This window comes from Emys orbicularis, chromosome 1 (assembly GCF_028017835.1).
Source record: "Emys orbicularis isolate rEmyOrb1 chromosome 1, rEmyOrb1.hap1, whole genome shotgun sequence".
NCBI classification, from domain to species: Eukaryota; Metazoa; Chordata; order Testudines; family Emydidae; genus Emys; species Emys orbicularis.
In genome coordinates, this window is record NC_088683.1 from 285,568,373 (window position 1) to 285,593,330 (window position 24,958).

Consider the following 24,958-nt stretch of genomic DNA (forward strand, 5'->3'; position numbering starts at 1 on the left):
TTCAGTAAGGGTCCCACACTTTCCCTGATCATCTTCTTGTTGCTAACATACCTGTAGAACCCCTTCTTGTTACCCTTCACATCTCTTGCTAGCTGCAACTCCAATTGTGCCTTGGCCTTCCTGATTACACCCCTGCATGCTCTAGCAATATTTTTATATTCCTCCCTAGTCATCTGTCCAAATTTCCACTTCTTGTAAGCTTCCTTTTTGAGTTTAAGCTCACCAAAGATTTCACTGTTAAGCCAAGCTGGTCGCCTGCCATATTTTCTGTTCTTTCTGTACATTGGGGTGATTTGTTCTTGCGCCCTCAATAAGCCTTCTTCAAAATACAGCCAGCTTTCCTGGCTGTATTTTAATTTAATTTAATTATAATATAATTTAATTATAACTGCCAGGGTGCTTTCCTCACTGGACAGGTGGAAGAATCCCACTAGTGATTTATAGAGCAGTGCTGCCCTACTCAACTCCTCTTCCATCCATTACTTTGGCTACTGATGCTTCCTTCCTAGGGTAGGGAGCTCACTTAGAGAAGCCTCAAACACAAACTATATGTCGAAGGAAGAATCATCACTCCACATCAGTATGTTGGAGCTATGAGCCATACGCAAAGCCTGTCTAGTCTTTCTACCTTGATTCAAAGACTAAACTATCCAAGTCCTCCAGGACAACATGACACCGATGTTTTATGTCAACAGGCAGGGAAGTGCCATATCCATACCGTTATGTGACAAGACCATCCACCTATATAACTCTATATAATTCATCCAGAATGAAATCACTCTGTCAGCATTTCACCTGGGAGCTCAGAATGTCCTAGCAGACCACCTCAGCAGGACTTTTCGGGGGGATCATGACTGGTCATTGAAGCACAGTATACTCAGATTTATTTTTTTGCAAGTGTGGGATTATCAGTATGAACCAGTTCGCAACAAGACAGAACAGAAAGTGCTATCAGTTCTATTTCAGAGCAAGTCTGAGCCCAGGCTCTCTTTCAGATGCTTTCCTCCTTCCCTGGAGGTCAACTCTGATGTATGAGTTTCCTCGAGTACCACTCATACACAAGGTCATACTCAAGCTGTAACAGGATTGGGAGAGATTATACTGATAGCCCATTCTTGGTTGAGGCAATATTTTTTCTCAGACCTACACAGACCATTCAACCAACATTAACATTTTGTCCAGGCAGGGAAGGGGACATTCTCTATCCTCATTATGGTCAAGTACTTCACTCAAACCCAGACTGAGTACCTTTAGCTGCTTTCTTTGCTATCCACCCTCCTATACAAAATTGTTTGGTATTCTCTAACTCTATGGTGGTTAGATTCTCTAAACAGGTAAACAGAATTTACTCTCCCCTCACCTCTCAGTTAAGCAGCTGGTTCCTCCTTGATACTTGACCCTTGTATTGTCAGCTTTTAATCGGACCTCTGTTTGAGCCTTTAACAACCTGCCCCTTAGCCTACCCGTCAGCCAGTTTCTTTCTTTTTGGCTATCACATCTGCAAGAAGAGTAGGTGAGCTGCAGGCTTTAATGGTGGGACACCCCGTACACTGTTTTCTTTAAAGTCTCCATGAGGGCACGTCCAAAATTTATTCCGAAAGTGGTGTCCAACTTCCACCTTAATCAGGCTGTCTATTTACTCACCTTTTTTCTCTAAGCCTCATATGCATAAGGACAAGGAAAGGCTCCATACATTAGACATCTGATGTGCCCTGTCCTTCTATATAGACAGGACTAAATCATTTAGCTAATCTCCATGTCTTTTCGTGCAGATATAATGAAAGGGCAGATGATGTCAGCTCAGAGACTTTGTTACTGGATAACTGTGTATAACAAGAAGTTATGAGGTAACAAACACTTTAGCTCCTTCAAAGGTGTGAGCTCATTCCACCACAGCTCAAGCAACTTTCTTTGCCTTCTTGAGAGATGTGCCTATAGAAGACATCTGTAAAACGGCAACCTGGACATCAGTGCGTGCTTTTGCCAAGTATTATGCGATTATTGCTACCTGCAGAACTGACTCGAACTTTGGAAGAACAGCCCTGTAGTCTCTCTTCAAACAGACTCCTTGTTCCACCACCACAGTGGGAGTCACTTAAGAGGAATAGACTTATGCAAGCACTGAAAGAAGAAAACATGGTTACTTATCTGTATTATAAGTGTTGTTCGAGATGCATTGCACACGTCTATTTCACTACCTTCCCTTCATCTCTGCTTCACAATGTATTCATCACAATGCCAGCGTGAAGGAACTGAAGGAGTATCAGGGCAGCTCTACCCTTTATACCTTCGGCATGAAGCAGTGCAGGGAGCATGCTCTGCCCTGACAGGTACTGCTACATAGAACTCTCTGGCTCAAATGCACTGAGCGCGTGCACACACTTAAGTGATTTGCAACACATCTCATATAACAAAGGTAACCGTTTTTTTCAGAATCATAAAGGCATTCACAATGGTTCCTGAGGACAAGTCTGAGAGTTAGTTTACTTGAATTTTGAAGGTGATCATCTTAAAATGCTTAATTTTATTTGAAACAAAACCTTGCTAGGAATAAGTCTCAAAATTTGACATTAAACAAAGATTGTGATTGGAACATGATTGTATTTTAATTTGGTGAAAATAATGTTTAGATCATATGTGTTGTAGACTGAAGTTATGTTTAAACTTTTTAGGCTGCCAAACGAGGGATTCTTTCTTCTGGTCGTGGTAGAGGAATTAATGCACGAGGTCGGGGTGCATCACGTAGCAGAGGCAGAGGAATACGAGGCCGGGGTCGCGGAAGAGGGGTTCCAGTTCATGCAGTTGTGGATCATCGACCGAGGGCACTGGAGATCTCTGCATTCACAGAAAGTGATAGAGAAGATCTTCTTCCTCATTTTGCGGTATGTAGTAACTTCAACATTTCTCCTTCTTGGATTTAGTAGTTTTGTGGTAGTGCAGGGAAAAACTTCCAAGGGGTGATTCTAATCAACTAGAATCCAGTATTTAATTAACCAAGGATTTCTAAAGTAGGTTCTCTACCTTTAAAAAGAGCTTTCTGTTTCTAAACTATGGAAGGACTTCCAACAAGGTCGGGAAAGGAAAAAAATGAACTTTTACTTAACTCTGGTGGCATTCTTTAGAAACAGGTGAGTAAAGTATTAATATGTGACAGGCAGAAAATAGTCCAGACCAAGGTGCACGAATGCCCGATGCCTCTTCAATGGCAGGGAACTGATTACGTGAGATGTATCAAGATGATCTTGCAAAGTGACTAACACCCCATGCTGTAGAACAGAGGCGGGCAAACTGCGGCCCACAGGCCACATCCGGCCCGCGGGACCGTCCTGCCCGGCCCCGAGCTCCTGGCCCCTCGCTCACTCCGCCCCTCCCCCGCAACCTCAGCTCGCTCACTCCGCTGCCGGTGCAATGCTCTGGACGGCGGAGTTGTGAACTTCTGGGGCAACGCAGCTGCAGAGCCCGGCCTGACCCGGTGCTCTGTGCTGCGCGGTGGCGACGGCGTAGCCTGGCTCCAGCCGGGTGGCGCGGCTGTAGTGCCACCAGCCACTGGCGCTCCAGGCAGCGTGGTAAGGGGGCAAGGAGCAGCGGGGGTTGGATAGAGGGCAGGGGAGTTTGGGGGGAGTGGTCAGGGGGTGGGGGTGTAGATAGGGATCGAGGGGGAGAACAGGAGGTTGAATTGGGGCAGGGGTCCCGGAGTGGGGCAGTCAGGAAGAAGGGGGGGTTGGAAGGGGTGGCGGGGGGTAGTCAGGGGCAGGGGTTCCGGGGGCAGTCAGGCGACAGGGAGAAGGGGTGGTTGGATGGGGCAGGGGTCCCGGGGGGGCTGTCAGGAATGAGAGGAGGGGTTGGATGGGGCAGGAGTCCCGGGGGGGGGAGGGGAATGGGAGGTGGGGGCCGGGCCATGACCCCCTCCCCTAACCGGCCCTTCATACAGTTTACGAAACCCGATGCGGCCCTCAGGCCAAAAAGTTTTCCTGTCCCTGCTGTAGAAGGAGAAAAATCATCCAAAGTCACTGCCAAAGAAAAGGAGCATAGGAAAAGGGTGAAAGAATCATAAGTGATGCTAAATTGTTCCCTGTTTGTTTACGTGGGTGTTGTGTACACCAGGGAGAGAATCTGGAGGTAAAATTTTCTATTGTCAATTATTCAGTATCCTAGCATTCTATTGTTAGAGTGGTGGTAGTAGTAAGCCCTTGGGTAAAAATCATGCAGAACAACAACTGGTAATGGACTTTTGCCAGAACTGGAAGAGTATAATAATGATAAGAAATCTTGGACTACTCCTCTAAACCACAGAATACCATATTCAAAAGAGATTAACAGACATCTGTGTTGTAACAAAACAGGATAATGTGTAAACAAACTGCCTTTTTGGAGATGCACTTGCTTCAACTTTATTTATGCCTGACAGTCCTGTCTCAGTGAGTTATACCCCCTTTTTTGAGTTTGAGAGTAGAGACCAGAACTGTACAACAACTGCAAGATCTTAGTACCACTCCCAGAAGTCTGTGTGTTCCCAAAATGGCACACAGACAAAGCCAGAATTCCCTTTTCCTAACTTCTTAATTTTAGGGCTGCAGTTCAAAATTTGATACTGGGTTTATATTTGTCAGCAATCTGTTATATTAGCATATAATTTAGTTGGACTGAAAATCAAACAAGAGGCAAAAATTGCTTGATCTATATCTCTTCTCTTCAAGCCTGCAATGAAGGAGAAACCTATTCATTTTGCAGAGTGGATACTGGTGATGTTACAGAGCTCTCAAAAATAAGTTCAGGCTATCTCACAATCCATTCTCTTGAGATTTAGCACTTGTGGTTCTTACTGGTGGCTGAGAGAGTCCTGCACTGAGATTGTGGAGCAGTCAGTCAGGACTGCCTTCTGTTTGCCTTTGAACATTCACCACAACAGGAACAGCCTGTGTACCAGGAACAGGAGTCAATTGTGGCCCAAAGCTCTCAAGATGTGGTTGACTTAGAGGATAAGACATATAATCTTACGTCAATTTTTATTCTTCTATAGCAGTCACATTTCCAGCAGCAGAGTATGGTTATAGAAATAGATGTATTGAAATGACTTTTTATTATTATTGGGAAACTTATCTAGTTATTATAAGGACATTAATAAGACTCTTCAGCCAACATTACATTTAGATTTTCAGTTAAAACAATATTTTAAACTTCTCTATTAGGCATTAAAATAAATGTAAATCAGAATTCATAATAATTATACCACTTTTAGTGTAAAGAGTTAATTTTCTGGAAAGTTAGACCTCACATTTAACCTGTGCATATATGTCAAGTCTGAATATTTGCTGATGTTACTGAAGTTGTAATTAAAGTTGACCTCTGAAGCTTTTTTGAGTTTACTTTTTCAACTAATTTATGATCCATGAAGAGCTGCTTTTGCCTTTGCTTTTGACAATCTCTGTTTTCATCATAGTTTAAAAAAATAAATAGTGGCTCTGCCCCCTTCCTCTGAAGAAACCAGAGTGAGAAGAACTTGAGCTTCAACCCTTCTTACATCAGTGCTATTTGCATAGCAAGCGGATGCAAATAATAATCTCACTTAACTTGCACGCTGCTAGATTGTATTGTTAACATAGCTAAATTGCTGCCTCTTTGTACAGAGAGACTGAGAGGGGGCAAACTCAGTCTGTAGTCAGTAATTAACATGTCTTTAAACATGGATTTGGCATGTCACTTTCACAGAAAATAGTTACACAAATTGCAGAAGCAAAGGTGTGTGTTCAAAAACTCCGACTTCAAGGCAGAATAAGGGCTGGAAAAAAAGACTTTGGGTTTTTTTTTTGTAAATATCTAGTAGGATTTAAAAACATAAGCTCACAGTAGTGCCATTAAAAATTTTTCCCAAAAAACTTTGCAAGGTCACCTTTAAGATTTTGCATTCTACTATGAGGGAGGTTAATGTACTGTGTTTATTGTCTCCTTATCTGGAGACAGAAGGAAGCTCCTTGTGAAGAGGCGGAGTCTGCATCTGTCAGTGGAAACCTGCGCTGTGGGCATAGGTTTATGGTTATGACATCTCCCATAACTTGGCTTTTCCTTGTTTCAAAGGGTTTAATTGTGGATAGTGTTGCATTTAACTAATTTTATCTTCTTAATAAAAGTGTTTGGGGACTTTGCGGGGTTGGGAAGGAATTTTCTCCCACATCAGATTGGCAGTGACTTTGGATGTTTTTTCTCTTTTTGCAGCATGGGGTCTGAGTCACTTGCCAAGATCATCTTGATATATCTCACTTAATCAGTTCCCTGCCATTGCAGAGGCCTCGGGTATTGGTGCACCTTGGGCCCTACTATTTCCTACCTGTCACACACAATAGTTTAGTCTCCTGTGGACTATAATACTTTAGTCTAATTTTGGTTGTTGAGTTTAATGCGCAGGCGGTGGGTGCTGGGTTGGCGGCCCATGATGACATATGCTTGGAAGGATTAGATTTTTATCTGTAAATGTGGGTAAATGCCGATTTCACCATACATGCACAAACCAATGGGGGAAAAAACCTTCCCTAGATAGTAATAAAAATGTACAAATAGGCAAAGTAAGAAAAATGCTGCTTGAGAATTTGTTTGATTTAAGGATATTTACTTCGTATATTTTGACAAGTCATGTTGACAGTTTGCATTTTAAGGGTTATAATGTTTTGAACCTCAACATCCACTGTCAATAAATAATTTTCTGACCACCACCCCACCTGTAGTTTCCTGCAACTGTGGCAATTTAAATTGATAAAAATTGGGGGGGAAAGCTTAAAATGTATGCTTTTGTGCAACTGACTATTTAAATGGATAAAAATTCAAAAAAAATCGCACTTTAAACATAAACATCAATATTATGACACTTATCAACAAATTGATGCAGAGTCCTCTGGCACTTCATCATGTAGCCTACAAAGTTCTACATCAGTGTTTGTTGTTAGTAGCTTTGCTCTTAAAGTGTTTGCAACTATATTTCAGACCAAAATACTTCCAGTTGAGAGAAAATATGGTGAGATCATATTTCTCTTGTACAGCAATTTGAAAAAAGTTTGTCTTGGTTTGTATTAATATGTATATTATATGTATAGTTTAAAATATGTTATGGTTCTCTTCTGTAAAACCCTGAATGAGCTAGAGCTCAGTTATCTGAGACCACATCTCTCTGCACTCTAACTATGCAGATGTGATTGTCAGGGATGCTTGAGGTGATGGCGCCCAAGTATGCTCCATAGGGACCAGAGCAGAGCTTTCTTGGTAGAGGACCTTCAGCTCTGGAAATTGCTGTCACTGGAGATGAGACTGAATTTGAGTCTTGTCACCTTTTGGGCACATTGCAAGATTAGTCTTTCTGCAGACATTTTCCTGACAGACTGATGGAGTCAGTGGCTCTGAAGGAGAAGAGGAGGAGAGCCATGATTCATCCTTATAGTATGCACTAGTAAATTTTTGTAAAGGGAGTCCAAATACTATAGTGTTCAGTGTTTTAAAGTGCATATAAAAATTATATAGTATTTCTCACAAAGACAAGTTAACCATTAAGGTCTCTTCAGTGTGCATCATTTCCAGTTCTATCTAATTTTCAAGTCCATGTGATTTTTTTTTTTAGGGCTTGTCTACACGGGCTATTTACAGCGCTGCAACTTTCTCGCTCAGGGGTGTGAAAAAAACACCCCCCCCTGAGTGCAGCAAGTTTCAGCGCTGTAAAGCACCAGCACTGGGAGCCGTGCCCCTTGTGGAGGTGGTTTTTTTAGAGTGCTGGGAGAGCTGCTCCGCGACCAGACAAGCCACGTTCAAGCGCTGCCGCAGCAGTGCTTTAGCGTTGCCAGTGTAGACTAGCCCTTAGTACAGCATTTGCATAGAAGAGTAATCTTTCAATTAGTTTACATTTTTCTCTTATTGAAAGCAATATGGTGAAATTGAAGATTGCCAGATAGACGACTCTTCTCTCCATGCGGTGATTACTTTTAAGACGAGAGCAGAAGCTGAAGCTGTAAGTATATTCTTCATATTAAAAGTACTTTAAAAGGATATCTCATATTAGCCATACTTAAACTGAACTAAATTTAAATGTAAAAATTAAGTATAATTTCAATTTAAGAATTAAGTATAATTTCAGAACAGTTGAATCTTATGTTGACTGCTTTTGAGTTGATTATCAAAGAGGAATCCGATAAACACACAGGTTTGATTTTAGATTAAATTAGATTACTGAGTAACATATTTTTTACATAGGACAGTTAAGGATATCTCATATTAGCCATACTTAAACTGAACTAAATTTAAATGTAAAAATTAAGTATAATTTCAATTTAAGAATTAAGTATAATTTCAGAACAGTTGAATCTTATGTTGACTGCTTTTGAGTTGATTATCAAAGAGGAATCCGATAAACACACAGGTTTGATTTTAGATTAAATTAGATTACTGAGTAACATATTTTTTACATAGGACAGTTAAGTATGTTAGAATGTATAGGAAATTCACACTTACTCAGAGTCATGATCTATGTATGGTTCCATGTGATGGTATTTAACTTTGTTTTTTCAAAAATTTAGGAAATTGCCTACAAACTAACTTTAAGTGAAGTCAAGCACTCCAAATGCCAGGTTTAAGATTGTCCCTGGATTTGGCCCCTTCGGTATATGCAATTTGTGATGTTTTGGGGATCACTCAGACCAGTTCAGGGGCTCTCTTACCATCTGCCATATAACTTTGTGTGCCTTAATGTTATGCTCTCAAGGTTCAGAACCTTGACACCAGTAGCCAGTTTACAAGTATAAAGGTCTGATCCTGGCTTCCGCCAGCCTAAATACTCATTGCAGGATGACTTCAACAGCCTTTCCAGTCTCAGGTATCCTCAAATCCATCTACCCCAAGCTCTTAAGTACCAGACACTGACTTTTCCCATTTGGTTTGTCACTCCCAAAGGAATTAAACCTGCACCCCAGTTATTACTTCATTTTGGGGGACACACTACACACCATTTGCACAACAGAGACCTTTTGGGGTAAAAAATAAATAAAAGGTTTGTTTGAGGGAAAAGTCACAGATTCAAAGATGAAGTAATAAGGAAAGCAAACACCATACAAGTTACGGAGAAAATAAACATAGACGCAACCTTACACTTACACATTTGAATCCCTTTTAAGACAGGTTACCTATTGCCTTTGCTCAGATTCCCAGTTTATACCATAGCCCTGACGAGGGATCTAGGGTTCATAGACAGCCCCCCACCTTTGAGACTAGCCCTTAATTCTGGATATCTTTCACTTGAAATCCCTTTCCTTTTCACAATGTTTGCAGGGGTAGTTTTTTGTTTGTTTGTTTTTAAATTTCTCAGACTGGTGATTCATAGTGGGGGAAATTCCTTCCTTTCTTAGTTTTCAAGACTGGGGTTTTCTTTTCAGTTGCAAGTTATTTCAGTGTTTTCCCATTAATGTAATGGCCCATCACTTGTTTTTGACTTGGTTTAAAAGGTACTAGGTGCTTGGAGCTAGCCCCTCCCTGTTGAGAGGTGGAGCTGAATGTTGCAGCACAGATTATGAGCACAGCTTTATATATACATCATTGAGTAAATTCATACCGCAATCTGGGTATACGTATCTCATAATGACCACCAAAGTCAGAACATTACAAGCTTTCATAAAAGACCTTGGTATATTTTTATACACAATAACAGTGTGTACAGCCACTTGATTCAATTGCTTATTCTTTGAGATTCAGACTCCTTCTCACCTTGAGGGTAAAAGTAAATATTGAATAGTTATCTATGTATTGAGTGCCATCCAAGCTGTCCACTGAACAAGGCAGGTGTTCTGTGGGGAAAAAAGCACATCATCGTGTAACTAAAGACTGTATCTCACAAGGGAGCCAAATTGTTTGCGACCTTAATTTTGGCATTTCATAACTTTTGAGTGCTTGACTTTGCAATGTTAATATTCTTTTAACACAATTTTTATATGTAAGCAATACAAAGTGTGTATAATGTTAACTGAAGAGAAACTCCACCTATACAGTAAACGTCATGAAAGAGCCTTTTTCACTGCAAGCTCATATGGCAATATTTTTTCATAATGATGGAGAGAAGACATTTGGACTTATTATGAAATAGGAATATGCTATTACATAGTTTCCCTCCCACATTGTAGTATGATTTGTAAAACTAAATATAGAACTTTCAAAGAAATCAAATTCATTTTATAATTCAAAACATGTTGGATTACAAATTGTTTGGTGCTTGTTAGTGAATCAGATTTTAAGAGTAGTAATTGGTAATGAAGATTAGTTGCAGAACTAGTTGAATCATAAAAGCTTTCTTTGGGGCTTATTCAGAAGAAAATGTAATATTTTACCTTTGGCTGAAAAAAGCTTAAGTTTTATGGTGGTGGACATTTTAGTCTGGAAGGGAGAGGAGGATTCCCTAGCTATAAAATGTTGCATTTTTATGTAGCAGTAATTTCTTCAAAAGATTACAAGTTGTTTCTGAACCTAAATGTCATGTATAAGTACTTATAAAAATTCTAGTTGTGTGACATTGTGATGAGACCATGAACAAAAAACTCCTGAGCTGCATTTTAATAGGCATGGAATCTTTTAAATTTATCATAAATTTATATGTACAGATTTAAAATTTATACCTGGGGACTTTAATATCACACAATTCATGTTCAGATGTCATTGAACATGTAATTGTTTCTACATTTCACATTATGCTGTACTTTCAGATTGTACTATAAATCTTCTGTGACCGTGACAGTTATTTCGAAATGTTGCTAACGCTGATTTATGCTAGTTCATGTTACTTTAATTTGAACATACTATTTCCAAAGCAGCCACTTAATGCATCTGGTACTTAGAAAGGCATGAATATCCCATAAGTTAAAATTTTTACATTTCAATTACAAAGGGTTTGCAGGAAGTGGAACATTTTCCAGTAGAATAAATTATAATCACAAAGTTTAATTTTTGTTACATTGAATCATTTGTATTTGTGGGATGGTTGGGTTCTTGTAGCAAGTAAATGTATTAAGTGTTTTTTCAATTTGTGTTAAATCTTTCAAGGGCGTGAAACACTGATCAAAATTCAGTAAGGTGTTCATGACCGTATGTTATCCATGTCATGAATTGATCCATGACTTGCTAAGTTTATTTTCTTTACTTGAATTTTGATTAATACTGTATTTATTACTTTTTGTAAACTCTTACCTGAACAGCTATGTAAATGCATTTGATTATCAAGTCCTGAACTATACACTGTAATGGTATATTTAGTAAATCTATTTAATTTTAAGCTGTCCATAATAGCTCATAAATCAGTTTTACAAATGTGTAAAAATCACCTTTCCCCCTCCCCCCCCAGTAAAAGCTTAGTGTCTGTTTACTTTTGGTCTCTGATCAACTGCTGATTATTTTATTTCCCTTTCACAAAGAAATGTGACACTAAGAACTTTCTAACTTGCTTCAGGCTGCTGTTCACGGATCTCGATTCAAAGGACAGGATTTGAAGTTGGCATGGAATAAGCCAGTTATTAATATGTCTGCTGTTGAAACAGAAGAAGCTGAACCAGATGAAGAGGAAGTAAGTTCCTTTTTCTTTTGATTTTCTGGCAAGATGAAAGAATATAGATTTTTTTTTCCCCTAAAAATAAGTAACATCTGTTGATTCCCACTCTGTTCCTGTACCATATAGTTTCTGTCACTTGACACTGGGGCGTGGATTTGTAGTTTGATAACATAATGTATACTTTCTTGTCTGTGCGACTACTAAGCTTGCCTTCTCCATTCTGCCACTGTGAACCTATTGTTGGTTCAAATCTTCCATCATATTCTATCAGGAGCATTGTATCTCTTTCACAGCAAAGAACAAAACTGTGATGGTCCATTTAGTAATTTATCAAAACAGGAGTGTCTCATACAAAGGTTGGGGGGGTGGGGGGAAAGGGGAGCGCGGCGCGGAACCCAGAGGTCATGTCCAGGGCGATCAATGGAGATAATTGTAAATCCACTGAATTATAAAATAAAGTAGTCTCTTGTAAGTTTCTTTCCATTGGTTTTCCAATGTTTTGATTTTTTTTTAAACTGCAACATTATTTTTTTCCCTTCAAATTGAGTCAGTCTCAACATTTCCACCAACTCAGGTATTTTTGTCTTGGATATTTACCATTTCTGTTCTTTAGTATTCTTATATTTTATAATTCAGTGGATTTACAATCACAACTAAAAATGACTAGTTGAGACTTGATTAATTTCTTTCCTACAGAACTCATTTATTGTGCAGAACTAGAATTTTACCTACTGTAAAGGTGTACCTTTTTTTTGTTTTGTTTTGTTTTTTTACCTACATAGGGACCAATAGCTAGGGTGACCAAATGTCCCGTTTTTATAGGGATCCTGTTTTTTGGGACTTTTGCTTATATAGGCGCCTATTACCCCCACCCTCTGTCCCGTTTTTTCATAGTTGCTATCTGGTCACCCTACCAATAGCTAGCTCATTCCTTAACATTAATATGATCTTTTCTCCAGCTCTCCATACTCTAAGCGTAAAGGATTTGTAACTGTCAGTAAACTGTTTCCTAATCTCTTCTCTTCAGTCCAATTGACAGTCTATCACATATCCATACTTCGTGACCCTTCTTCCTTCTGCATTATGTACTTCCAGCTCTACACAATTGCTGTGCAGCAGTTTTCACTGTGGTTGTAACAGTTCTCTTTTCTTCTTAATTCCACTTAATTTCCAGGTTCAGTTTTAAATCTAATCCAACTAATCTAGAGGATAAAAAGCACCTTCTTGAGTCATGTGTTCTGTTTCACGGGCCATAGAACCATTGATAGCAATAAACTTTTTGAGCAGTAAGTCTGCCCAAATGCACGTTGCTTCTGGAACCTAGAGGATAAAAGAGAGAACCTGCTCCCTAGATATCAGGTGGTTACTTTTTCCATCAACCAGTACAATCACAGAATCAGCTCATGGCCGTTTTTTAGGTTTAGATTCTTTTTTCATAGGCCTAAGACCTTAATAAGAAATATCTCTAAAAGATTCCCCAAGATCTGTTTTTTACAACTTTCCGAGTAAATTGAACTTAAGCTAGGACAGTCTGAGATTGAAGCTCTCATGGCTAGACCTTCTTATAAACTGTTTCATAGTTATAGCCGGACCCAACAGTTTACTATTTTCATTTGATACTAATTCATTTCTCTCTCCTTTTCCAGGAGAAGTCAGATTTACATATCAGATTGCTGTCTCTACATGTACTCATTATTTAAACAGATGAAATCTTTTGAGGTTTAGAAAAAGGGATAGGTCAGGCCACTTCAATTCAGACTTCTTGGAGCCTCCAAAATTGAAATTTGCAAATTGCCATTTAGATTTCAATTTATATTTTAATGAAGCATTGTTTTTTTGATTCTTAAAGCCAGATCAGATGCTTGAATATGGAAAGCAATGCTTCAGTCTTGGTTCTCTGTCTTCCTCCTGAAAGCACTCACTGCTTGCTAGTTTCTTAGTGGGGATCTGCTGAGAAAACTTCTTGAAGGAGAAAAAGTGAAATCTGGAGTTGTCTGGATATATTACCCTGTAGATCAACAGTAATTTTATTCGCTTCTGAGAAAAAGAATAAAGGCAAGTAAAGTAATCTACAATTTACATAGTAGGGGGTGTAATTGTGTTTACAAACACTGGATCAGAGGCAGGAAATTGATTAATTATCTCTCCTATAGATGGGCTGCAGTCAGTTTCATTCTACAACTCCTGCTGAAAACATCAAGTCTGGAAATTGGGGCCTTCAGCTCTAGAGAGTGATTTGGGGTTGGGGGAGAACACAAGTTGGGAGCAAAGAAGCAGGTTTTTGGATGTGGTGAATGCCTTGGTAGAGGGAAAAATCTCTCATAGTCCTAGAGACCAGAGAACCACTGCCTCCCTGGAAAAGGGACCTCTGATGGGGCTTCCTTGAGGGGAAGGAGAAGCTCAGTCTACAGACTTTGATCAACATAATGAGTGGGAATACTGGTCAGGTTTCCTTAATGTAAGGGGAAAAAAGCTTAGGGACCAGCTAGCTACATGTTGGCGTTTTCCCTGTGAACGTAATTCACAAACTGTGTGAAACCCTGGTGAATGGGTGAGATTCCCCTTACTTTTCATAGTTGAAAGTGAAGAGGGTGTGATGCAGGATGTTTGTTTCTCTGGAACTGGAACTGAAGCTGTAGCTTGGGAGTTAACTTTTTGTTGATCCTTTGCATTATTGTTTTGATTAGCGTTTTTTTTCTTTTCCTACTAGCCACTTCGGGTCTGACTTTTGTTTTTGAGTCTTGTTATGGCCATCAGTCCAATGTGGCTCTTGTGGGAGGGAGGGTAGCGGCAGGTTTTGGATCAAATCTGTTCTTTCATAAGCTCTAGTGGATCATTGCTTTTGTATGCTTCCTAAAATCTTTATACTATTGCTGAAATATTCTCTGGAATTTTACATTCAGTGTCTTCTGTTGTTCATAATTATTTTTCCAACTGGGTGGATCTTTTATAGATTTCCTAATTATCTCCTTACCAGGATGATTTTGGTATATGTATGTTCAAGCAATCTTCTTATGTCATTTTTTCCTATCATATTCTTAACCATACAGGCTTATCTTGCCCTTTTATCTTGTTTACTTAACCAGGTTACATTAATTTACATTCTCTCCAATGATTACTGAACTAGTCCCCTCTTTCCTTCAGTAAATTCCCATACATAATGGATTTCCAATCAAAGTTCCTTAAGAACATTTTGCATTTCTTAAATGTCAGCTTTTCCTTTAAGAGAACTTCTGTATTACTTCTAGCCCATGCACTTGTGAGTATTTGAAATATATACACTGATCTTAAGTAGACAAATTCTAGAACAGGGGTCGGCAATCTTCGGCACGCAGCCCATCAGGGTAATCCGCTGGCGGGCCGTGAGACATTTTGTTTACGTTGACCGTCTGCAGGCACGGCCCCCCGCAGCTTCTAGTGGCTGCGGTTCGCCGTTCCCTGCCAATGGAAGCGGCAGGCCACAGGGACGTGCTGGCCACTGCTTCCTGCAGCTCTCATCGGCCAGGAACGGTGAACTGTGGCCATTTGGAGCTGCGAGGGGCTGTGCCTGCGGACGATCAACATGAACAAAACGTCTCGCGGCCCGTCAGCAGATTACCCTGATGCGCTGCGTGCTGAAGGTTGCTGATCCCTAGTCTAGAATAACATTTCAGAAAATACAGTGGTCATCAAATTGCGTGAAAGAGAAATTCCACACTGCTGCTTCCTTTCAGTTTTGGTTTTATCCCAGCCAGTATCAAATTTTTTTCATTGTTTCTATAATAAATGGTTCTGACTTTCATGCATGCTTCTCTTATAAACTGAAAATACCTGACTGCCTTAGTAGTGTCTGTGGACACTCAGTTCACCAAAGTATTTGACTTTTTGTTTACAAGCTCCATTATCCATAACAGATATGGAGAACCTCCCTTTTTGCCTCATGACTCACTTCAGCTCAACTAAGGAAGGGTAGGCTAAACAGGGTAAGGCAGGTTGTGTGTTTGTATGGGCACAAGTAATACCCTAAGAGACAAAGAAGGTGGGCAGATAATTCAGTAGATTGCACTCTTTCCTCAGAGGCAGTACTGAACCAACACCCCAGAATGGAAATAGGCAGTAGTTTCCAATAGTCTTAATCTGTTGGCTGAGATTTAAATACAGATGAAGCTGTTGTGGAACTGATAAAGATCATTTCTTCCCCTGCCAAGTTCCTGTCAGTCAAAGTTGAGGGACTCTCGGGCAGAGTTCAATGGACATCAGCCACTACTGTTATCCTCTTCTGATCTGATGGTGGCCCTGGGAACCGGAGCAGAGGATTGGCTCAGCGCCACAAACTTGGAAACTGACTGATCCGGGAAAACACTCCATCGCTCAACGCTGGGCTTGAAAGAGCCTGGAACAGACTTGAGCTTACCATTGGAACTGTAGTAGCAACATCTGTTTTGGAGGGGTCTGACAAGTGGGATATGGCACTGCTAACAGTGGCTGCCTTCTCCCACAGTGACTGCTTCTGTTCTCATGCAGCTGGAACTAACGTAACTTTAGGTTCCTTGACTTTCCTGACAGGCTCTCTCCAGTGCCTTTGAAGCATTGGTAGCTTTCTCCAAAGGATCAGAAAGCTGCACAGATAGTGATCTGCACAACTTTGAGGTCTCCTTACTTAAGGAAGCTACTGAAGCCAAATCAGTCCTCTTCATTTGCAGAACCTACGGAACTGGACAGTTTAGTGGCCAGAGCTTCTTTGAGCTACAGTACCTAAAGCCTGGTCTGCCTATTCTTACAAGTTCACAAAGCTAGTCTGGCAAACGGAGCACCCAGAGGTGAATGTACCTCTCCCAGATATTTCAAAAGCCTCACATGCTTGTCCAACACCCAGAAAACAGCAGGGCACCAAGCAAATCTCAAAGCTCAGGTTGTTTTTCTTCTGAGGTTCTGCCATAACACAAGGAGGAACCTACCTTAATAAGTGTATGCACTATCTGTATTATAACGCTATCTTGTACTAACTGTACTAGGAATAAACTACTATAAATCTAACAAGGCACTCAGAATGCCCCATATCTGGAGGACCAGGGCAGCTAACAACTGTTTTCCACGGTGGTTGGAAGGAACTGAGGTGCTAGAGGGCACAGTGCTGCTCATATAGCCTCCCCCTCAGAACGTTCCCAGACACCGAGGGGAGAGGTAGGATGGAGCACACGTGCACTCCAGCAGGCACTGTTTGGAGAAGGTTCTACCATGAGGTGCCACCAGGCAGCACAGTATCCATACATGGAAATGTGCAGAGCCACTTGAAGAACAAAGCTCTCAAATATAATTTATTTTTTTTTTAAAAAGGGGGCGGGGGAGGCAAATGAAGTTGAACTTTCTTTATTGCGGAAAACATAAAAATGAGAGACTCTCTGAAGACCAGACAATGCGCATCTCATGTTTTAATAGTTCTTATGATTCTTCAACATATTATACATATCCAAGCTATTATGCTGCCATGAGCCTTAAAACAGTATACTGAAAAATAGTCTAACTCATATGTTCATAGTCACTTTGCCTCTTTACAACCAAAGGTACTTAATCTATCCCATTTGATATTTTTCCTCCCGCAAATCAGTGTCTAAAATGAGACATTACACTTCAACAATTTATAATCAAGTTCAAAATTGAACTAGATAGGCATTGTGAATATGCCTACACCTAAAAATAATTACTAGGGTGTCTAAAAAGCTTTTCCTTTAAGAATCATGCATTTTTGCAGTTGAGACAAATGTGTTTAACACTAGAGAAAAATTATGGGGAAGGAATGAACATATGTCCCAAACCACCTATTGTCTTTGTTTACCATAAGCTTACTTTCTTTCATTGTTTCTTCATTCTTCAACCCATTCTCTCTGTTTAAGGTGTCTAATTATCCCAAACTCATTTTTACTTTTTGTAGCACAAGTCTAACTTGACAGATATTTCAATTTCTCTACACTGTTCCAATCACCTTGCCAGAATGCACTTCATATGTAATGTTTTTTGATAAATTATCTATTTAAAGGGAATCTTCAGCTATTCTTTTTAAATGAGTTTGATAACAGCAAATAAGGTGAGCATTAAGCATAATGCACTTAGATGAAGAGAAAAGGTAATTTAAATCTCCTGAAGTTTCTGTTCATGAACTATGCAGATGATGTCACATGAATGTTGCAGAATGGAGCTGCTGTACAGAGGCAAGGTGCCGATTTTTATATTATATTTCACAATATTTTAAAAAGAAAATTGTTAGGGTACAAAATGAAGGATATTAAACAACTTTACAAAGTTACACACTATTAAAAGTTTCATTTATTTTCAGTGCTATAAGCTAACTCTGCTCTGAAGCAGAGCTTATGGTGGGTGAGGTATCATCTACATGGGATCTGAAGAAGAGCTTTGTGTAAGCTTGAAAGCTTCTCTCTCTCTCTCCTCTCTCTCCCCCCTGCCCCCACGGAAGTTGTTCCAATAAAAGATATTACCTCACCCACCATGTGTCTCTAAAGTTCTGAGACCAACACGGCAGCAACAACACTTGTGTATTTTCAGTACTTGAGAAGATGAGCTTTTGGAAAAATTGAAGGAGACTAGCTCTAGTGTTCGCTCTCTGAGTCTGGGTCTCACGACCAGGAAGAGACCACCTACTCCATCATTTAGATACCAGAGACAGTATTACTCACAGTTGTCAGTCTTATTTTGCGTGTAGCCAGAGGTGTCAGCAGCAGCAATCCCTGTCTTCATTTCAGACTGAGCATCTTAGGTCTTTCAGATCTAGACCTAAGATGAGGCAACCAGCTCCCTTTTCTTAGTCTTCAGCTAACACCATGCCTCAGATTTGATATGAGGATCAAGAGTTGTTGACCAATCAGTGAGGATCATTCTCCTCTGTTATTCAGAGACAGACTAGCCTGATTTATCAACTGAGGGAGGCTGATTACATTGGATTTATGGGTACTAGACATTATAGAAAAGGGCTATGTCATTCAGTTCATAAAACTGCCCCCTTTCAATTCCACCTACCTTTCCCTTTTCAGGGACCCTTTTCATGGGGTGATTTTGCTTACAGAAGTTCACAAGCTGCTCTAGGTAGGAGCTGTTGAAGAAGTACCCGAACATCTTTGGGGACAGAGGTTTTATTCAAGGTATTTTCTGATACAGAAAAAAGATGGGCTTAAGTCCAATTTTAGACTTAAGAAATGTGAAAAAGTACATTCGAAAATTCTGATTTAGGATGTTAACCATGGCATCTACAATTTCCTTACAGTTGTGGATTGGTTCCCCACTCTTGATTTAAAGGACACACATTTTCTTATTGCTATGTGGCACAGTCATTGAAAATACCTGTGGCTTATGGTGGCAAGGTGCCATGTCCAATATAAGGTGCTTCCATTCAGCCTGTCAGCAGCACCAAGAGTTTTTTTTTTTTTTTTTTCCAAGTGCCTTTCTGTGATAGCAACACATCTGAGAAAACAGGGTATTTTTGTTTATCTGTATTTGAGCGATTGGCTATTGAAAGTGACTACATGCAAGGTTCTCTTACTCAATGTTGAGGTTAAAATCTTGCTCTTTTCAGATCTGGGTCTGCTTCTCAGTGTCAAGAAGTCAAATCTGTGCCCAACTCAGAGAATTCCCTTTATAGGTTGCTTACTGGATTCGGAGCTTGTCTACACTTAAAATGCTGCAGTCGCGCAGCAGTGGCTTAGGTAATCCACCTTCCCGGGAGGAGGTGGTGGCTGGATCAACGGGGGAATTCTCCCGTTGGCCTAAAGCTGTCTATGCTGGAGTTTCGGTTGGTTTAACTGTGTTATTCAGGGTTGTGGATTTTTCACAACTCGAGTGAGGTTATACTGACCTAATTTTCTAGTGTAGACAACACCTCAGTAGCAGGGAAAGATTTTCTTCCAGAAGACAGGTTTTTAAAAATAGAACAAGTGATTTCGTAAATTCAGGCCTGTCAGTATGAGAAGGTGATGGAGGAACAAGTCTTTTCAGGGGTGCTCTGTTCAGTCCTCCTTCGCCTTCATTGACAAGAACGTCAGATGCTTCCAACGCTGGATGGGGGAGTCCATATATAGCTCAGTGTACAATCCAAGGTAACTCTGTTTTTCAAGAGAAAAGTTTGCACATCAACATGTTGGAATTAAGGGTCATTCATCTCTCAAATCATTCCTTCTTCATATACAGGGGAAGGTAGTCTAGGTAGCAGTGGACAATATAACGGCTTTGTCTTACATGACCAAACGAGGGAACTCACTCACTCCAGTTATGTGCTGAAGCAGTTAGGTTATAGGATTGATGCATTTGTCACGAGCACTATCCGGTAGCCCCACATTTAGCAGGGGAAGGCTGTTTGTTAGCAGATCATCTCAGCAGGGACAGCTCCCAGTCTCACAACGGTCCCTGAAGGATCAGGTTGTCATGACATCTTTTCCCATTAGGATCAACCTGAAATAGACTTGCTTGTGACAGAAATCAACAAAAAGCCTTCCTTCTACATTGGGGAAAGGCCTTTCTATATACTTTTCTCTCCTTTCCATTGATTCAGAAAGTAGTGAAGATTAGACAGCACAGGGAAAAAATTACATTGATTGCTCCAGCTTGGCCGAGACAGTAGTGGTGCATGGGCCTGCTTCAGCTGTCAGATGGATGGTACGTAAATCTTCCTCTGTCTCCAGATATTTTGTCACAGCTGCAAGATGGGATTCTTCATCCAGATCCACAGCGTGGGCCGTCAGATTATGACTACTCTTGAGCAATTATGTTCTTATTTGGTACAAAATGTACGACTTAACACTAGAAAACTGTCTACGAGGAAGTGTTACTAGTTAAAATGAACTAGATTTGTCTGGATGAAGGGAAAATCTGATTTGCCAGTGGTAGCTTCCATACCCTGTATTTTGGAATATTTAATGTATTTGAAGACTTAAGGATTGTCCTTTAAAAGTTCACTTGACTGCTATTTCAGCTTACCACATTTTGGTTGACGTTAGATCCCTTTTTGTATGATTCTGTGAAAAGGTTTATGAAGGAGTTTGAGAAGATAACTGATTTTTTAGACCAAGGAGATGCAGTAGATCTAATCTGTCTGGATTTCAGTAAGGCATTTGATACAGTTCCTTATAGGAAATTATTAGTTAAATTGGAGAAGATGGGGATTAATATGATAATTGAAAGGTGGATAAGGAACTGGCTAAAGGGGCGACTACAACAGGTCATACTGAAAGGTGAACTGTCAGACTGTAGGGAGGTTACTAGTGGAGTTCCTCAGGGATCAGTCTTCAGGGGCCAAACTTATTTAACATTTTTATTACTGACCTTGACACAAAAAGTGGGAGTGGGCTAATAAAATTTGCGGATGACACAAAGTTGAGAAAACAGTGAGGAGTCCTTGTGGCACTTTAGAGACTAACCAATTTATTTGGGCATAAGCTTTCGTGGGCTAAAACCCACTTCATCAGATGCATGGAGTGAACTGATGAAGTGCATCTGATGAAGTGGGGTTTAGCCCACGAAAGCTTATGCCCAAATAAATTGGTTAGTCTCTAAAGTGCCACAAGGACTCCTCGTTGTTTTTGCTGATACAGACTAACACGCCTACCTCTCTGAAACCTGTCACAAAGTTGGGAGGCATAGCCAGTACGGAGGAGGACCAGAATATTGTACAAGAAGATCTGGACAACCTTGTAAACTGGAGTAATAGAAATGAAATGAAATTTAATAGTGCAAAGTGCAAGGTCATGCATTTAGGGACAAACAACAAGAATTTTTGCTACAAGCTGAGGACTTATCAGTTGGAAGTGAGAGAGGAGGAGAAAGACCTGGTGTACTGGTTGATCACAGGATGACTGCGAGCCATCAGTGTGATGCAGCCGTGAAAAAGCTAGTGCGGTCCAAGGATGCATCAGGCGAGGTATTTCCAGTAGACAGGGAAGTGTTAATATCATTAAACAAGGGACTGGTGAGACCTCATCTGGAATACTGTGTGCAATTCTGGTCTCCCATGTTTGAGAAATGAATTCTGGAACAGGTGCGGAGAAGTGCTACTAGGATGATCCGAGGAATGGAAAATCTATCTAATGAGACAAGACTCAAGGAATTTGGCTTGTTTAGCCTAACCAAAAGAAGGCTGAGGGGAAATATTGCTCTCTATAAATATATCAGAGGAATAAATACCAAGGAGGGAGAGTTATTTAAGTTAAGTGCCAGTGTGGACACAAGAACTAACTTCTATAAACTGGCCATACATAAATTTAGGCTAGAAATTAGATGAAGATTTCTCTACACTAGAGATGTGAAGTTCTGTAACAGTCTTCCAAGGGGACCAGTGGGGGCAAAAACCTGACTGAACTTGATAAGCTTATGGAGGGGATGGTGTGATAAGATTGCCTACTATGACATGTGACTCATTGGCAACTGCCAGTAGCAAAAATCCCCAACTGCTGGAGACAGGATACTTGATGGGGAGGGCTCTGAGTTACTACAGAGAATTCTTTTCCAGCTATCTGCCTGGTGGTTCTTGCCCACATGTTCTGGTCTAACTGATCGCCATATTTGGGGTCGGGGAGGAATTTTCTCCCAGGTCAGATTGGCTGAAACCCTGGGTGTTTTTCACCTTCCTCTGCAGAATGGGGCCCAGGTGACTTGCAGGTTTAAACTAGGGTAAATGGTGAATTCTCTGTAACTTGAAGTCTTTAAACCATGATTTGAGGACTTCAGATGTTAGGGGTGTATTTCAGGAGTCGATAGGTGAGGTTCTGTGGCCTGCAAATGTGCAGGTGGTGAGACTAGATGATCACGATGGTCCCTTCTGACATTAAAGTCTGAGTTATATAACATGTATCTTCCTCTACGGGATCCCGTCTATCTTGGGATCTTAATTTGACCTCATCTACGCCTATGAGATCATTCTTCGAACCATGATGAAATGTTCTTTATTTTACTTATCTATTAATGTGGTCTTCTTCACTGATATCACAGCCAGAAGGTGAGTGAGTTGCATGCCCTGATAGCTGAGCTGCCATTTACAAATTTTCACAAAGATAGGGCAGTTCTTAAACTTGCTCCCAGATTTTTATGAAAGTGTCTGAGATCCATTTCAACGAGAGAGTTTCTTTCTGAAACCTCATGCTAATAAATGGGAGTCTGTTACATGCTTTATATGCTACATGGGCTCTTGCATACTATTTAGATAGAACTAAAAGTCTTAGGAGACCATCTAGACCATTCCTTATGCAAATTATCACATGGGTCATAGTGTGTCCACTCAGATGGGTTTCCTGATGAATTAAACAATGCATTTTGCAGTGTTATGAGTTACCTAAAATTCCTGATCCCTCTGTGCTGTCTCATTCTGCTAGAGCTGTAGCAATATCTTTTTGCATCACTCAAATATGTTCTTATTAGGGAAATTTGCAAGGCTGCCACTTGAAAGTCAGTGCACACTTTCACTAAACATGCTGAATCTTTCTTCTGGAGCACATGCCAAATTTGGCAGAGCAGTGTTGCAATCGTTATTTGATTAAGAGTCCATTTCTGTGTTTAGGGTTTTTCAGCATTACTTATTACTACTTAGCAGTAGTTTAACATGCAGAGCCATTCAAAAAAGAAATGAAGGTTGGTTACTTGTTACCAGACTTCTACAAGATGAGTCTGCATATTCACAATTCTTGCCCACCTTCCCTTTTTTTTCAGGGTATGTCTACTCTGCAATGTAAGCCCAAGGTTAGTAGAATTAGAGTTAGCAGACCCTGGATTTGTTAATTTAGGGTTTGAGTGTTCTACACTCGTTGGTAATCCCTGGTTAGGGAATGTTGAACTCTGGGTCCCAACCTGGGGCTCCCATCTCTGCACTACATTATGTGGACCCAAGGTCAGCCACCCATATCCCAGACTTCCCAGTACCCTCCAAAAAGGTGGCTGCTCTAGCCTTTTGTTTGTGGTTTAGTGTGGGAAGACTTGACTGTCCACCAAACTTGACTGTCCAAAGGACAAATAAAGTTGGCCCGTGGGATGTTTTTGGCAGACTGTCATAGCGCGAGTCCAGTGGGTCTTTGTCTACACTGCAAAGCAGAAGGACTTGAACCCTGGAACCCGACTTAACTGAGGCGCAACCCCTCCACCCTCATGGGGTCCTGGGACCTTGGGTATGAGCCCTGGATTAGTGCAATTTGTGTGTAGATAGAAGGGGGGGTAGTCTTGAGCCTGAGTTTGAATTCTGGGCTTACATTGCAGTGTAGACATATCCTCAGAGTCCTGTTATGGTTGTCTGGGTTGGTGGTGGAAGGAACTGCGGCAGTAGAGGGTTCAATGCCCCTTATGTAGCCTCACCCTCTCATGATCAGAGACACTGAGAGGCGGAATAGAAGGCGCGGGTGAGGGGTGCACATGTGCTTCAGCAGGCACTGCTTTGAGAAGGTTCCATCGTTTGGCACCATCAGGTGGTGCAGTACCATAAGTGTGAATATGAAGTCATCTTGAAGAACTCGGATTAGAAGTAACCTTCATTTTTTCTGTTTCAGATTAAAAAGGGAATGTCCACATATAATCTTTGTCCTCATTAAAGTCTGTGCAGCAGAAGTCTACTTTTTGTTTTGATCTTTTACATTCTCTGACTATTTTGAAATGGAGCCTAACACATTTTTCTTTTGAAGTTTCAGGAAGAATCCTTGGTGGATGACTCATTGCTTCAAGATGATGATGAAGAGGAAGAGGATAATGAATCTCGTTCATGGAGAAGATGATTCAACTGATCAGAGAAAGTGCTGGAACTGTACCTACATTGCATTAGTATTACCTAATGTACTTTTGCTTGTTTGTACTAAAAGGTTTTTTGGTAAATGTGATGAAGTTGAATTTCAGAAATAGACTAAAAAGCAGCTGATCAATCCTGTATTTTGCCAGATTCATGTTTGAGTTGTTTCAGTAAATGATTGCTAAAGACATCTTATTAGAAACATATGCAATGTTTTTATTACATACTTCTCCTGAAAGTTAGAGAATTCTTTGGATTCTTTGTAATTTAATCAATTGGTCAAAAAAAAAAAGACCAAGAGTTGTTATAACATAGATAATTTTTGTTCTATTCCAGATATGGAATGAAAATTTGCATTTAAAATCTTTGTGAATGTTTTCAGAAATGAATAGATAACAGTACTAAACTGAAGTCTCTAAAGTTATGTATTCATAATATTGCATAGTAGTATGCTTAGGCTTTACTATGTACTAGCCTTTTGTTGGATTTGTGTACGTATTTTACGTATGGGTTTTAATGATACAGTGTATGACTGCTTTGCATATAAGTCCTTATGACTTTAAGATGTTTAAAAAAATAAAGAAATGGAATGGTCTTTAAAAAAAAAAAAAAGAAAAAAAAAAAAGAAAAAAAGCAATAACCAAAAAAGCTAAGAC

At 40.2% G+C, this 24,958-nt stretch overlaps 1 protein-coding gene across 1 annotated transcript in view; it reads left to right on the forward strand.

Moving 5' to 3' along the window:
• The window catches only part of RBM26 (RNA binding motif protein 26), a 92,808-nt gene extending 67,914 nt beyond the window's left edge, over positions 1 to 24,894 (forward strand). The window contains exons 19-22 of the mRNA XM_065399715.1: positions 2,673 to 2,882; positions 7,901 to 7,987; positions 11,462 to 11,575; positions 24,202 to 24,894. Coding sequence (XP_065255787.1) covers positions 2,673 to 2,882; positions 7,901 to 7,987; positions 11,462 to 11,575; positions 24,202 to 24,291 — 501 coding nt within the window. The 3' untranslated portion in view covers positions 24,292 to 24,894. The remainder of the gene's footprint in view (positions 1 to 2,672; positions 2,883 to 7,900; positions 7,988 to 11,461; positions 11,576 to 24,201) is intronic.
• The last annotated feature ends 64 nt before the right edge of the window (positions 24,895 to 24,958 follow it).